Source organism: Osmerus mordax, chromosome 17 (assembly GCF_038355195.1).
Source record: "Osmerus mordax isolate fOsmMor3 chromosome 17, fOsmMor3.pri, whole genome shotgun sequence".
In the NCBI taxonomy this organism is placed as follows: domain Eukaryota; kingdom Metazoa; phylum Chordata; class Actinopteri; order Osmeriformes; family Osmeridae; genus Osmerus; species Osmerus mordax.
The window spans coordinates 2,325,792-2,339,757 of record NC_090066.1 but is presented as its reverse complement, the minus strand read 5'-3'; the positions used below and the strand labels follow the sequence as shown (position 1 = coordinate 2,339,757).

Below are 13,966 nucleotides of genomic sequence, written 5' to 3'. Positions count from 1 at the left end.
GACCTTAGTACGTTAGACTGTTGACTCTGTGTCTTTGCCACATCCAGGAACACTAAGAATGAGGAAGACAAGGTTGTTGTTTGTCAAAACACAGCACTTCAGTAGCTTGTGCCTCTTTGCCATAGGGTGTCTGGTGACCAGTAGGAAGCCACCACTTGCCAGAGCCAGAGGCAAAGTCCAAGCAGAGCCTACTTGAAGATGTCATGCGGTTTGTAATACCTGAATAATCATCTTTAATTTTTTGGGGTTATCTTTAGATTAGCTGAGTGCTCAACGTGATTAAAAGTTGCTGATGACCAGAACAATCAAGGGCTGGCTAAGAGCATCTGTGTGAGGCCATTCTGCAGCACTTAGTTTAATGTTAAGGCCGTGTAGGGCAGTAAAGACATCATTAGGCAATACACTTTTGACAGATCATAATGAAATAAATTGCTGTAGAAATTATGGCGCCGCTTTTGCCTTGGAACCTTGGTGTCTGTTTGGCGCGAGTCCAGAACTTCCTGTGGCGCACCGTTGCTCACTTTGCTGCTTCTCTGTTCTCAGATGGGAGGACACAGTCGGCGAAGTGAACACTTACTGTAGCCTACTCTCTCTCTTTCTTTTTCTCTATATCTCCCTCTCTCTCTCTTTCTCTCTTTCTCACTCTCTCTTTCTTGAACGCACAAACAAATAATCTTGTACTCGACACGCAGAGTCTGGCTCACAACTGCACTTCAACCTCCAGACGGCTGTTCCACTCAAGCGATGAAAGGGTCCGTTTCACCGCTTGCGTTCCCTAACTTCAAGCGAGACTGACATTTCTGTAAATGTCGATGGTGTTTTGTCTGGACCGAACCGCCCTTGAAGACTGTTGATAGGCTACGTCTCGATGGCATGTAGAATAACCTGCTACGAACGGAGTGGAGACTAAAAACGGTGGGTAGGAAATGGATGATTAAAGCATTGAACGTGGTCCACATTTTGGCAGTGCCGAGAAAGACCTTTGTTATTATAATAAGTGTACAAGTTCATTTGAAACGTCTTGACAAACTTATACATTCTACAGCCCACTCTGTCATTCTAAACGATGTGTTTCAATCACTGCCGTTGGTCTAGCCTACCTTTGAGATATGGTATAGGGTAGTGGCAGGTTTTTAACAACTACCTACTATGGAGACCACGGTTAGTTCTGTGGTTAAACTAGCGTATAGTGGTCAGTTTGCAGATAAGGCTTCAAGACTTGTCATCGCCTGCTTCCCCCTTGCGCTACTAGATTTTATTCCCATAATGAGAGTGTGCTTTGGTGAATGTAGGCTAGTCTCTAACACTTGATCTATCTTTACATGTAGGCTACCACTAATTAGGAAAGCAGATTATTTACACTGCATGGTTGTAACTCTACGCTTCTGGGTGCGCGACACATTTCCATCAGCAGATGGCGCCAAAGTTCAATGACCGCTCGAGGCGACTGGTGGAGCGCGACCGTGGTTTGAGTGCTGGGATTAGTTTTGTCAGGGATGAGTTCCTACCTGGAATTGTGTGAGTGTGTGTGTGAGAGAGTGTTGTGTGTATGTTTGTGTCTTTTAGCGGCTGTTTACAGTAGTAGCTTTCTGAAGTGTGGGTGAACAAATGTTGGAACACCAGGGGGGGGGGGGGGGGAGAGAGAGAGAGAGAGAGAGAGAGAGGGAGGGTGAGTGTGAGAGAGAGAGAGAGAGGGGGAGAGGGAGAGGGAGAGAGAGGATGACTTGATGAAAAAGGGAGAGATGAAGAGAAAGAGGGATCAGAAATGGGGATCTGCCAGGATCTGGTTATAATGTGCTGATGTGTATTTTATTCTGCTGGCTCCACCCTATGGTGTCACTTCAGGACTTCCTGTCAAAACGAGAGACTTCCTGGAGAAAAGGAAATAGGGGTGCAGGTCCACACAGGACCAAGGTTTCACTCCGTGAAATGAACTGGAGCTGGAGCTGGTAAAGACTGAAGGCTAACTGAGGTGCCCTGCAGTTAATCCAGGTTCAAATCCTGTTAAATCACAGGGCCTCTGAGACTGTTGCCATGAAAGTGAGATTTTCTGAACTGTATCTGGTGTCAACCTGTTGTTCTGATTGGATATCTGTCGGTAGGTGAGGCTCAGTCAGCATCTAGGCTCCACCCCCTGCCCTGGCATGGAAGGAAACGATCATCCATTTAGGAGGTGAGATACAACCACACACACACAAACACACTGCCATTTACAAGCTCCTATGCACTAGTCGCTATGTACACAATTTTTCTGCATCGAGAACTCTGTTGTAACATTTCAGTGTGAGGAAAAACAAAACATGACACAGATGTGGTGTTGATGAAAGGGTTTTGAGGACACAAGGTGAAACAAACACAGCCTCTTACGACCACACCTGCGTTTACCGCTAACCCCAGGGACTGAGGTTCTGCAGTACACTTGAGATCAGTGAGGTCTTGAGATCAGTGAGCTAACGCAGTCGTCTCAGCAGTTTAAATAATTTATTAAGGCAGGCAGCGCACGACTGTGGAGCGAGTTTGGGGAGATGAAGGAAGTCGACATGACAAAGCTATATTTAGAGAGATAACCAGAGGAAGGTGTGTTTATTTAGAGAGATAACCAGAGGAAGGTGAGTTTAATGAGAGGGAGCAATGATGCTCCAGAATGTTCTCCTTGACCCCTAGCTTCTGCAGTGTGTGTGTGTGTGTGTGTGGGCTCCCACGTTTCAGATCACAAACATGCCAACAACAGTGACCTCATTCTGAAGCTCTTCTGAGGTATGTCATTGTGTCCCTGAAACTGGGCCAGTGGCCATGGTCATTACACCAGACCGTATCTCTGATAAACAGGGAAACCCAGGGCTTAGTACAACACAACTGACTGAACTGTTGCTGACCCACATCTCAGCCCAACCTCAACCCAGACCCCTACAGTGTAGCCCTGGATGTCTGTCTTGTCCCAGGGCCCCCAGTCTAGCCCTCTAGGCCTAGCACCCAGGCCGACCCAGCCTAGCCCTAGACACCTCATTTAGACACACAGGGGGAGAGAGAAAATCTGTGTGCCACCTTTCAGTCGCTGCACCATGCCAGCTCCAGCTGAAGAGAGCCATTGTTTGGCAACTCTCACAGGGTCAAGGCTGGTGATGGCTGGCTGAGGGGGCGGGTGGGGGGGGGGGTGAAGTGGATGAGGGGGAGGGAGGGAGAGGGAAAGATAGAGAGAAGGGGAGGGAGGGAGAAAGAGAGGGGGGAGGAGGGGGGATGAGAGAGTGAAGCAGGGAGAGAGGGAGGGAGGGAGGGGGAAGAGAAAGGGAGGGAGAAGATGAACAGCAGAAAAGAGGGCACATGGGAGATGAGGCGTGCATGAGAAGAAACTAGGCCGGCGAGCGGCCGTATCTCCTCTTCTTCAATCCATCCGTTTATCCCTTCATCTGTGTTAACCTAACCCTGTCTGTCCATCGCTGTCCATACTGTGATCACATACCTCTTAAACTACTGAAGATTCACTGTTACTGGATCCTGGAGGGAAGTGCCATGTTGATCACATTCTTCCTTTCTCTACTACACACACACACACACACATACACACGCACACACACACAAATGAATCTAGTTCAGTTCCTCTTACCCTGAAGGCTTTCAGACACACACAAGCACACACACACACACAGTCCCTTGTCTGACAGACATGTTAGCGTAATGATGAGACAGGAAAGAGCCCTTGTAACCCTTCTCTTCCTCTTGTTCTTCGCTGAACAAACTCTCCAGATCCTCTCCCACTACAAGTGACACTAACGTGTATCTGAATGCCCCCAGAGCTTGTTTACTGCTGTTAATGTGTGTTGTTAATGTGTAGTGTGAGTCAGTTCAGCTGAATGGGATTTAGTGATTCTACCATCATCTCATTTTCTCCTCTGCCTGTATGTACCAAGCTTGTGTGTGGGGGGGTATGTGGGTACATTAGCTTTAGGGTGTCTTGTGTGTGGAGCAAAAGAAAGATTGAGAGAAAGAGAGAAAAAGAGAGAGAGAGGAAGTGTACTGAGGTCTAGCAGCAGGGACGAGTTGGTTTGTCAAGCAAGAAAGAACAATATCAGGTCACATGACTCCTCCCTGCCAATCAATAAGCAGGGGGAGAGAGAAGGAGAGAGAGAGGAAGGGAGAGAGAGGGAGAGAAAGTGAGAAGAAGACTAGCTTGCAGCCTGGATGCTTTTGTCTCCTTTTATTTCCCTGCATCTCTCCTCTTCTCTCTATTTAGTGCTAGGTACTTTTGTTCTCTCTCTCTCTCTCTCTCTCTCTCTCTCTCTCTCTCTCTCTCTCTCTCTCCTGTCTCCCTCCCTTCCTCTGCCTGGGTCTGTCCTGGCAGTAGGAGACTGGTTCTCTGGCTGGTGTGTGTGTCGTGCTGACCATGAGGACCCTCCACAGGTTGAAGTTGATGAGTTCGACCAGTCTGAGTGACCTGGGGAAGAGTGAGAAGGCTGCAGCCTTGGAGGATAGGGCCACACAGCACAGGAGGCCTGGAGCCAACGCCACCTGGAACAGGTACAGGCAGTATGTGTGTGTGTGTGTGTGTGTGTGTGTGTGTGTGCTTGTGTGTGTGTGCGTGCGCGAGTGTGTGTGTGTGCGTGCCTGTGTGTGTGTGTGTGTGCGTGCGTGCGTGTGTGTGTGCGTGTGTGTGTGTGTGTGTGTGGAGGGGTGGGTGCTGCAGGAACAGTGTTCAGGTAGTGCTCAGGTTAGTGGGCTTGGCTCTGCTGGGTGGAGGGGATGGTACAATACCTAACCCTACCCCACCTAGATGGATTTGTAGGATCATTTGTGCATCGCGTCTGTGTACATGCATGTGTGAGTGTGTGTGTATCTGTACGTGTATACAGATACACACACACTTGCAACATTTGTGAATGATTTATAGAGTGTGTTTCTATGCGTGAGTGTTAGTTGTTTAGTTGGAATCTGAGTGTGTGTTGCTGGCGGTCCATTCCTCCAGGTGATTCCAAGGCTTGTCTGGCATGTCCTTGGAAATGTTATGCTGCATCGAGCATGCATGACAGCACACTGCTCTGCACTCATCAGACCTTAGTAGGACAGGGAACTAGCTCTGGTAGTCTTAGTAGGACTGGAGACTTGCTCTCTCACTTCAGGGGTTGGGGATAGTACTGGTTAGGTTGGATAAACCACTTAGTCACTCCACAAGCGCTGTGGGTAGAAGCAGACAGGATGGGAGAATAGAGGGTGAATGGATGAAGTACTGGAGAGATGAATGAATGCACGGATGGATGCATTGATGGATGTTTGCATGTAAGAGAGATTATATCATCACATGCATCTCTCTCTTCCCGTGTGTGTGTCTGTGTGCGTGTGTGTGTGTGTGTGTGTGTGTGTGTGTAGCATCCACAATGCCGTGATATCCGTGTTCCAGAAGAAAGACCTGGGAGAGAATGAGCTTTACATCCTCAATGAGGGAGTCCGGTAAGAACCCCTAATCTATGACCTCTGACCTCTCAACTGACCGTGACCTTGAGTCCAGACTATGGAGCTCAGGCAGAGGACAGGCCCAACACCTCAAACTCTCTGGTTTCCCTTCTCCTCTCTCTTCTCCTTTCTCTTCTCCTCTCTCTTCTCCTCTCTCTTCCCTCTCTCTTCTCCTCTTTCTTCTCCTCTCTCTTCTCCTCTCTCTTCTCCTCTCTCTTCTCCTCTCTCTTCCCTCTCTCTTCTCCTCTCTCTTCTCTTCTCTCTTCTCCTCTCTCTTCCCTCTCTTCCCCTAATCTGTGACCTCTGACCTCTCAACTGTCTGGAACACTCTCTCGGTCTCTTCACACTTTCTCATACCGGCACATCTCACCCGACCTATCTCTCTCTCTCGCTCTCTATCTTGGTTTATTTTTTTTACTTTCTCTCCTGCTGCAAAGCAATTATTTGTGCGTCAAAATTACATGTAAAGTCAATGCAAACACGCAAATAATTTGCTTTGCGGCAGAAAGGGAAAACGTCCCTTTCTCTCCTGCTTTTTCCACTTCTAAGTTTCTCTTTCTGTCTCTTTGTGTCTCTTTATTAGTTTCTTTCTCTCAGTTTCGAGTTCAGATTACCATATCATCTGGTTCTCGTATCTCATTGAACAGGAAGTGGACGTTGTCTGGCTTCCTGTTTAAAGGTGTGATGTGTAACAGCTGGTTGGAGTGGAAAAATTAAAAATGAAACCCCTCTCTCTCTCTTCTACGTCTGTGCACACACACGCGCACACACACGCGCACAAACACGCGTACACACTCGCACACACCAACACATTGTGTGTATTTCTGGTCAACTTTGTTCTGTCCACTGCTATACAGTGTAGATGTGGACACTGCAGAAGTTTCATTTCCTCTCATCCAGCCACTGCAAACAGACTGATACAACACAACACATTGTACTAGAAGGAGAGGCAGGTGGAATATGTCTTTATCTCTTTCGCTCTCTCTCTTTCTTTATAAATCCCTCATTCTCTATGTCTCTCTGTCTCTATAAATATAAATGTCTCTCTTTCTCTGTAAATCTATCATTCTCTATGTCTCTCTATCTTTCTGTATAACTATAAATATATCTCTCTTTCTATATAAATCTCTCATTTTCTATGTCTCTCTATCTTTCTCTATCCATTTTTCTTATCCATTATTCTCTCTTTCTCTATATATAAATACCTCTTTTTCTATCTCTCTGTCTCTCTTTCTACATAAATATGTATCTTTCTTTCTATATAAACATATATATATGTTGTCTCTCTTTGTCTCTCTCTATACACTGTCTGTTTCTCTGTATATACTGTCTGTTTCTCTGTCTCTCTCTATATACTGTCTGTTTCTCTGTCTCTATATACTGTCTGTTTCTCTGTCTCTCTATATATGTATACTGTCTGTTTCTCTGTCTCTCTTTATATACTGTCTGTTTCTCTGTCTCTCTATATACTGTCTGTTTCTCTGTCTCTCTCTATATACTGTCTGTTTCTCTGTCTCTCTATATATACAGTCTGTTTCTCTGTCTCTCTCTATATACTGTCTGTTTCTCTGTCTCTCTATATACTGTCTGTTTCTCTGTCTCCCTGTCTCAGGCAGCTGTTGAAGACTGAGCTGGGATCGTTCTTCACTGAATACCTCCAGGTAGGACGGCCACCCATCTCTACCTCTGTTCACAGTAAAGCCTGCTTTAAGCTCTACGATTACTTGGTACACCCAACACAAGTGCACACTGTCAGGTGAAATGTGTAGATTACCTCGTGGTGTCATGTAACGTAGTGGTGATAGTCTAATAGCCTGTGATGTTCTGTAACGAGCCGTGATGAGTCATGGTTGTGTGTTTGTTGTTTCTGCAGAACCAGCTTCTCACGAAGGGGATGGTCATACTGAGAGATAAACTACGCTTCTATGAAGGTGGGTGTGATCAGATAGTGGCAGGAGAACTGATGTGGTCCAAACAGAGGGTTTACCTCCGCTTTGTGTGGTCTTAAAATCGATGTTTCTCATGTATTGTTAAGTGGTGAGTGGGCTCCAACCACAGGGCAGACACACACACGCATCTAGGCTCAGGTGCTGTCGTCACGGCGACCAAACAGGAAGTGACACGCACGGTTTCCCAGCTTTATCTGGCTACAAGCCTGCGTGTGATGGTAAAGCTGCAGATGTCTGGTACCAGAGAACTATGACTGCGTCATTCTCTGTGTGTGAAGTAGCTCAGGTCAAGGATGAATAATTAACAATGCAGAAATGAACCATTTTGACGCCAATGTCCCCTGACCATTCACAATATGCAATAATTTAGTGTTATCTGATTCCATGTCCATTGCTGCACACACACACACACACACACACACATAGAGAACCATTAGTCTCTTACAATAGGTTAAACCAAACCTTGCAACAGTCAGTCTAGGATCACTGGTTATTCTGAAAGAACGACCTTAATGTTAACATGTTGTTTAGGCTGAAGGTATTGGTTGGTTGTGGTGCCCCTGGGTGTGTGCAGGGCAGAAGCTGCTGGACTCCTTGGCTGAGACCTGGGACTTCTTCTTCTGTGACGTGCTGTCCATGCTGCAGGCTATCTTCTACCCTGTCCAGGTACAACCAGGACGATCCACTCACCTACCTCTTTCCCCTGGTCTCTGCCCCAGCTGCTTCCCTACACGATGCTGTACCACAGTTCAGCTGACACTGTGTTACAACCTTCTAGATAAGGCTGTGGTTTATATCAACCCAAAATAAATGTTTCTTCTGTATGTGCGTGTTTATGTGTGTGTGTGTGTGTGTGTGTGTGTATGGGTGTGTGTGTGTGTGTGTGTGTATGTATGTGTGTGTGTGTGTGTGTGTGTGTATGTATGTGTGTGTGTGTGTGTGTGTGTATGTGTGTGTGTGTGTGTGTATGTGTGTGTGTGTGTGTGTATGTGTGTGTGTGTGTGTGTGTGTGTGTGTGTGTGTGTCCAGGGGAAGGAACCCTCAGTGAGGCAGCTAGCTCTTCTTCACTTCAGGAACATCATCACTCTGAACCTCAAGTTGGAGGACTCTCTGTCCCGGCCTCGTGCCCGCACCCCCCCCTCCATCATCCAGATGCTCCTCATACTGCAGGTACACACACACACACTCACATACACACTCTCTCTTTCTCTTGACCACACGACAGGAAGTGAAGAATAGTGAGCATGTGGTGCTGCTCTGAGGAGAGGGACCTCACAGGAAACGCTATGCCCCGTGTGAAGTCAAAATCTAATGTTCTTCCCATGACCGCAGATGACTTGTGTGTGCGTGTGTGTGTGTGTGTACTAGAGTATGTGTGTGTTTGGAGTAAGATTTACAGGACTGTATGTGTAAGCCCAGGGTTCTGTTTTGTTTAACGGCACATCTCAAACAGTGAGGCTGGGGCCAGTGAGGCTGGGGTGAGTGAGGCTGGGACCAGTGAGGCTGGGGTGAGTGAGGCTGGGGCCATTGAGGCCAGTGAGGCTGGGGTGAGTGAGGCTGGGGCCAGTGAGGCTGGGGTGAGTGAGGCTGGGGTGAGTGAGGCTGGGGCCAGTGAGGCTGGGGTGAGTGAGGCTGGGGCCATTGAGGCCAGTGAGGCTGGGGTGAGTGAGGCTGGGGCCAGTGAGGCTGGGGTGAGTGAGGCTGGGGTGAGTGAGGCTGGGGTGAGTGAGGCTGGGGTGAGTGAGGCTGGGGTCAGTGAGGCCAGTGAGGCTGTGGATTGGTGTAGTGGCGGGGGGAGTGGAGGTAGAGGCTGGACTGTAACAGAGAGAGATTGAGAGGGGCCTCTAGCTGACATCCTTTCTGTGACTCAGTGACCCAGTTCTGCTGAAGAAGAGATGCTGGTGATGAACTGGGGCAGCAGGACGCAAGACCAGAACCGTCAGAGAGAGAGAGAGAGAGAGATTGGTGTATTGCGGTGTGTCTGTGTGCGTGAGAGAGACAGATAGTGTATTACACAGTGCAAAGAAGCCAGATATTAAACCGTAACAACACACTGCTCATGCCAGCACTAGCATTAATCTTGTTAGCTTCGCTAGCAGGATTCTGTGTTTCATCAGATTTACATTTAGTCATTTAGCAGGCGCTCTTATCCAGAGAGAGTTACAGTAAGTACAGGGACATTCCCCACTCAGGCAAGAAGGGTGAAGTGCCTTACCCAAGGACACAGTCATTTGGCACGGCCGGGAATCGAACCAACAACCTTCTGATTACTAGCCAGACTCCCTAACCGCTCAGCCATCTGACCCCCCAGATGTGTGGTCATGTGGTCGTTTTCATGTATATGAGTCAAAGCAAAGCAATGTGATCACGGAGACACACAGCGATGTGACTGACTTCTCCACCACACACAGATTAAACCAATTTCCAACATCTGATACTATCCCAGCGCCATCTGTTGGACAGATGGCAGAAACTCCCTTAAAAAACAAAAATAAACGATAAGTGTTGCCATGTGGTTAATGTGTCTGTGTGTGTGTCCGTGTGTGTGTGATGGATGTGTGATGTGTGTATGTGTGTGTGATGCATGTGTGTGTATATGTCCGTGTGTGTGATGAATGTGTGATGCGTGTGTGTGTGATGCATGTGTGTGTGTGTATGTCCGTGTGTGTGATGAATGTGTGATGCGTGTGTGTGTGATGCATGTGTGTGTGTGTGTCCGTGTGTGTGATGAATGTGTGATGCGTGTGTGTGTGATGCGTGTGTGTGTGTGTGTCTGTGTGTGTGATGAATGTGTGATGCGTGTGTGTGTGATGCATGTGTGTGTGTGTATGTCCGTGTGTGTGATGAATGTGTGATGCGTCTGTGTGTGATGCGTGTGTGTGTGATGCGTGTGTGTGTGTGATGAATGTGTGATGCATGTGTGTGTGTATGTCCGTGTGTGTGATGAATGTGTGATGCGTGTGTGTGTGATGCATGTGTGTGTGTGTGTGTGTGTGTGTGTGTGTGTGTGTGATGCATGTGTGTGTGTGTGTGTGATGCATGTGTGTGTGTGTGATGCATGTGTGTGTGTGTGATGCATGTGTGTGTGTGTGTGATGCATGTGTGTGTGTGTATGTCCATGTGTGTGATGCGTGTGTGTGCGTGTGTGTGTGATGCGTGTGTGTGTGTGTGTGTGTGATGCGTGTGTGTGTGTGTGTGTGTGATGCGTGTGTGTGTGTGTGTGTGATGCGTGTGTGTGTGTGTGATGCGTGTGTGTGTGTGTGTGTGATGCGTGTGTGTGTGTGTGTGTGTGTGTGTGATGCATGTGTGTGTGTGTGTGTGTGATGCATGTGTGTGTGTGTGTGTGTGATGCGTGTGTGTGTGTGTGATGCGTGTGTGTGTGTGTGTGATGCATGTGTGTGTGTGTGTGATGCGTGTGCGTGTGTGTGTGTGTGATGCGTGTGTGTGTGTGTGTGTGTGATGCATGTGTGTGTGTGTGATGCGTGTGTGTGTGTGTGTGATGCGTGTGTATGTGTGTGTGTGTGATGCGTGTGTGTGTGTGTGTGTGTGATGCGTGTGTGTGTGTGATGCGTGTGTGTGATGCGTGTGTGTGTGTGTGTGTGTGTGTGTGTGTGTGTGTGTGTGTCTGCAGGGGGTCCATGAGTCTAAAGGGGTAAGTGAGGACTACCTTCGTCTGGAGGGTCTTCTACAGAAGGTGGTGTCTCCGTACCTGGGCACCCAGGGCTTGTTCTCCCCCGACGGCTCCAACAGCCACTGCTCCTGTGTGCTGGGTCAGTACCACCACAGTCCCAGAGCCACACCCTGGAAAGATCTGCTGAACCTGGGTCACAGTGGAGGGAGAAATAGATTACGTTTATTGAGGTCATTGTGTAAAGAAAGTGTAAATCACTCATTTAACTCTGTCCCCTTCCCTCCAATATCCATTCCACATCCCCCCATTCCCCATCACTCCACCCCTCCATCCCTCCACCCTCCATCCATCCACCCCTCCATCCCTCCATCCCTCCACCCTCCATCCCTTCACCCTCCATCTACCCCTCCATCCCTCCACCCTCCATCCCTCCACCCTTACATCCCTCCACCCCATCATTCCTCCACCCCTCCATCCCTCCACCCTTCCATCCCTCCACCTTCCATCCCTCCACCCCATCATCCCTCCACCCTCCATCCCTCCACCCTCCATCCCTCCACCCCTCCATCCCTCCACCCTCCATCCCTCCACCCTTACATCCCTCCACCCCATCATCCCTCCACCCCTCCATCCCTCCACCTTCCATCCCTCCACCCCATCATCCCTCCACCCTCCATCCCTCCACCCCTCCATCCCTCCACCCCATCATCCCTCCACCCCTCCATCCCTCCACCCCTCCATCCCTCCACCCCATCATCCCTCCACCCCTCCATCCCTCCACCCCATCATCCCTCCATCCCTCCACCCCTCCCCAGAGAAGCGTCTTCAGAAGCGTTGGCCGAGGCCTGGCGACCCCCCCACCAAGAACCCGGTGGTCCGGTCCCAGAGCTACAACATCCCCATGCTGACGCCCGTGGTGGAGTACGACCCCGAGGCCTCCTCCACCGGCAGCATGGGCATCCGCCGCCACTCTGTCTGCGAGATGACTTCCTGTCAGGAGGAGCAGAGCACCATGTCCGACACCACCAGCTCCTCCCAGGTCTCCACGGCGTCCCTGGCCCAGCCGGGAAGCCCCTCCCTGGGGCAGGATCCAAGCCTGACAGGGGGGATCCTGGAGGGACCCCAGCTTCAAATCCAGCTCCAGCCCCGATCACATTCCCCCTCAATCTTCCCCACGCACTCCCCAGGAGGGCTACTGCAAGCTGGGGAGCTGCTGGTGTCTCTGACCAGCCCTCCCACCCTTCTCCAGGACACCTCCTTGGAGGTCAGCAGCTCGTCCAGCCCAGAGACTGTGGTGGACCAGCTGCTGGAGTCCATGGACTCAGACCCAGATGGAATCTTCATAGACTTCCCATCTACCTGTTCTGGGTCTTCCTCTTACAGCAGGGAAAGTGGCCAGCAGAGTGTAATATAAGGAAACAAGGGCATACAGACACATGTGCACTGTAGAGATATGGATGCTTTATACACACACACACACGCACACTATACACACACTTTTCTTAAGTTGGTTTTTCAAAGAATCTACCCTTCTGGGGTATTGTGATTATTTTTGTTAACTAGCCTACACTTTGTAGTGTTTAGGGAACTTCTGTTTCTAGTTGATCTCTACCTCTTTGTTGGCTTTTGGATGCTCTTGAGTGACCTAAAGATGCTATTTTGCTGAATTCATACCGAATACCAGTGTATTCACATACAGTACAGTTTTTTCTCAACTAATCTCTTATCTTTTTGATGGATAGTCCCCTTTGTCAATGTATGGGACTGTTTCAATGTAGCTGCATAGTTGGATGATATCCATATCAAATATGTTAACTGTGTGCATTCAGTTATGAAGAATGTCTAAACATGACCCCAGTAAGCAATCTATGACGGCAGACTTTTTAGTAAATCGGTTTATTTTCTAAAGGGATCATATTATGTTGATCTTGCACCTCTCACTTTCTATAAATCTATTTCTATACAGATGGTCGAAAATGTGTTTTGATTAAATTGTAGTCGAACATCCTTTAGTCAGTTCAATTTTTTTTCATTATTCTTCCGGAATGCCGTAAATAGTTCAATTCAGAGCCATATAATTTCTCTCCGGTTCAATTGATAAAGACAAATCTAATAATGCCAAACCCTCCGCCAATCAGAAATGTATGCAGCAAATGCTGCAATGCAGCAAATGTATTTACTGAGCAAGAAATTGATTTTTGCTATATATTTTTTGGTAATTAGCCTATATTTTTCTGTGATCCAAATACATATATAAATATACAAATATAACGCTATACTTAATTCGCTTTTAGTAAACGTGTTGAAAAGCATAGTCTAGTGTCGTCTATTCTACGAAGAAAATGAATGAGATTTTTGCTGGTCTGTTGGAGGGCGGGGTAAAACATAGAGATAAGGCCGTGTCTGGTGACGATCTCTTGTCACGAAGTTGTGTCCAGCAGAGGACGCGCGCACCAAAGTATTTACATGCATAAAGAGCGCTTATATATTTTTTTATGACTTTCCACTGTAGCAAACCTTTACAAAATGGTATGTACTTTGTATGTAGACAGCTGGGCGTGACTTTGAGAACTCCAAGTCGTGGTAGGTCATAATAATTAAGAAAAGTCTTGGTGTGTGGGGTTGCATCAAATTCCCCTTTTTTGCTCTGTTAAATTGCTGCACCAGTCCACACTTGACCGGTGGGGATCTCATTCTATTATGACTGTAACTGTTAGCTGCTCCTGGCATTCTCTAATCCCTGCTCTCCTCTCTCTGTCCCCCCCCCCCCCCCCCTCACACATCCCTTGTGGTGTGGGGGGTTTGAGTTGTCAGCACCTGCCTGGTCGTCGGTCAGCCAACGCTGGACCTGGTCGCGAGTCTCCCGGTCCTGTCCTACATCTATAAAGTTGAACAATGGATTTTGGTATTTCAAAACCCATCGACACTGTATGACTATGTT

General features: G+C 48.2%; 1 protein-coding gene across 3 annotated transcripts; it reads left to right on the top strand.

Annotated features, from left to right (window-relative positions):
• Nucleotides 1-569: 569 nt before the first annotated feature.
• Nucleotides 570-13,047, top strand: LOC136959896 (proline-rich protein 5-like). 3 transcript variants are annotated; one of them, XM_067254116.1, is made up of 10 exons: nucleotides 570-915; nucleotides 2,103-2,173; nucleotides 4,399-4,515; nucleotides 5,362-5,442; nucleotides 7,058-7,106; nucleotides 7,319-7,376; nucleotides 7,969-8,060; nucleotides 8,424-8,564; nucleotides 11,026-11,164; nucleotides 11,841-13,047. In XM_067254116.1, exons 2-10 carry the CDS (start codon nucleotides 2,145-2,147, stop codon nucleotides 12,437-12,439), a joined length of 1,305 nt encoding a protein of 434 aa, XP_067110217.1. In that variant the 5' UTR covers nucleotides 570-915; nucleotides 2,103-2,144; the 3' UTR covers nucleotides 12,440-13,047. The 3 variants fall into 3 exon arrangements, with proteins under 3 accessions (XP_067110217.1, XP_067110218.1, XP_067110219.1); XM_067254117.1 differs by lacking the exon at nucleotides 570-915 and having other exon boundaries at nucleotides 2,087-2,173; XM_067254118.1 differs by lacking the exon at nucleotides 570-915 and having other exon boundaries at nucleotides 2,093-2,173; nucleotides 4,340-4,515.
• Nucleotides 13,048-13,966: the final 919 nt, after the last annotated feature.

Coding starts and splice junctions, on each gene's coding strand:
- LOC136959896 (XM_067254116.1), top strand. CDS start 2,145: ATGGAAGGAAACGATCATCCATTTAGGAG. Junction 7,107..7,318: donor TCTTCACTGAATACCTCCAG/GTAGGACGGCCA, acceptor TTGTTTCTGCAG/AACCAGCTTCTCACGAAGGG. Junction 11,165..11,840: donor CCACTGCTCCTGTGTGCTGG/GTCAGTACCACC, acceptor ACCCCTCCCCAG/AGAAGCGTCTTCAGAAGCGT.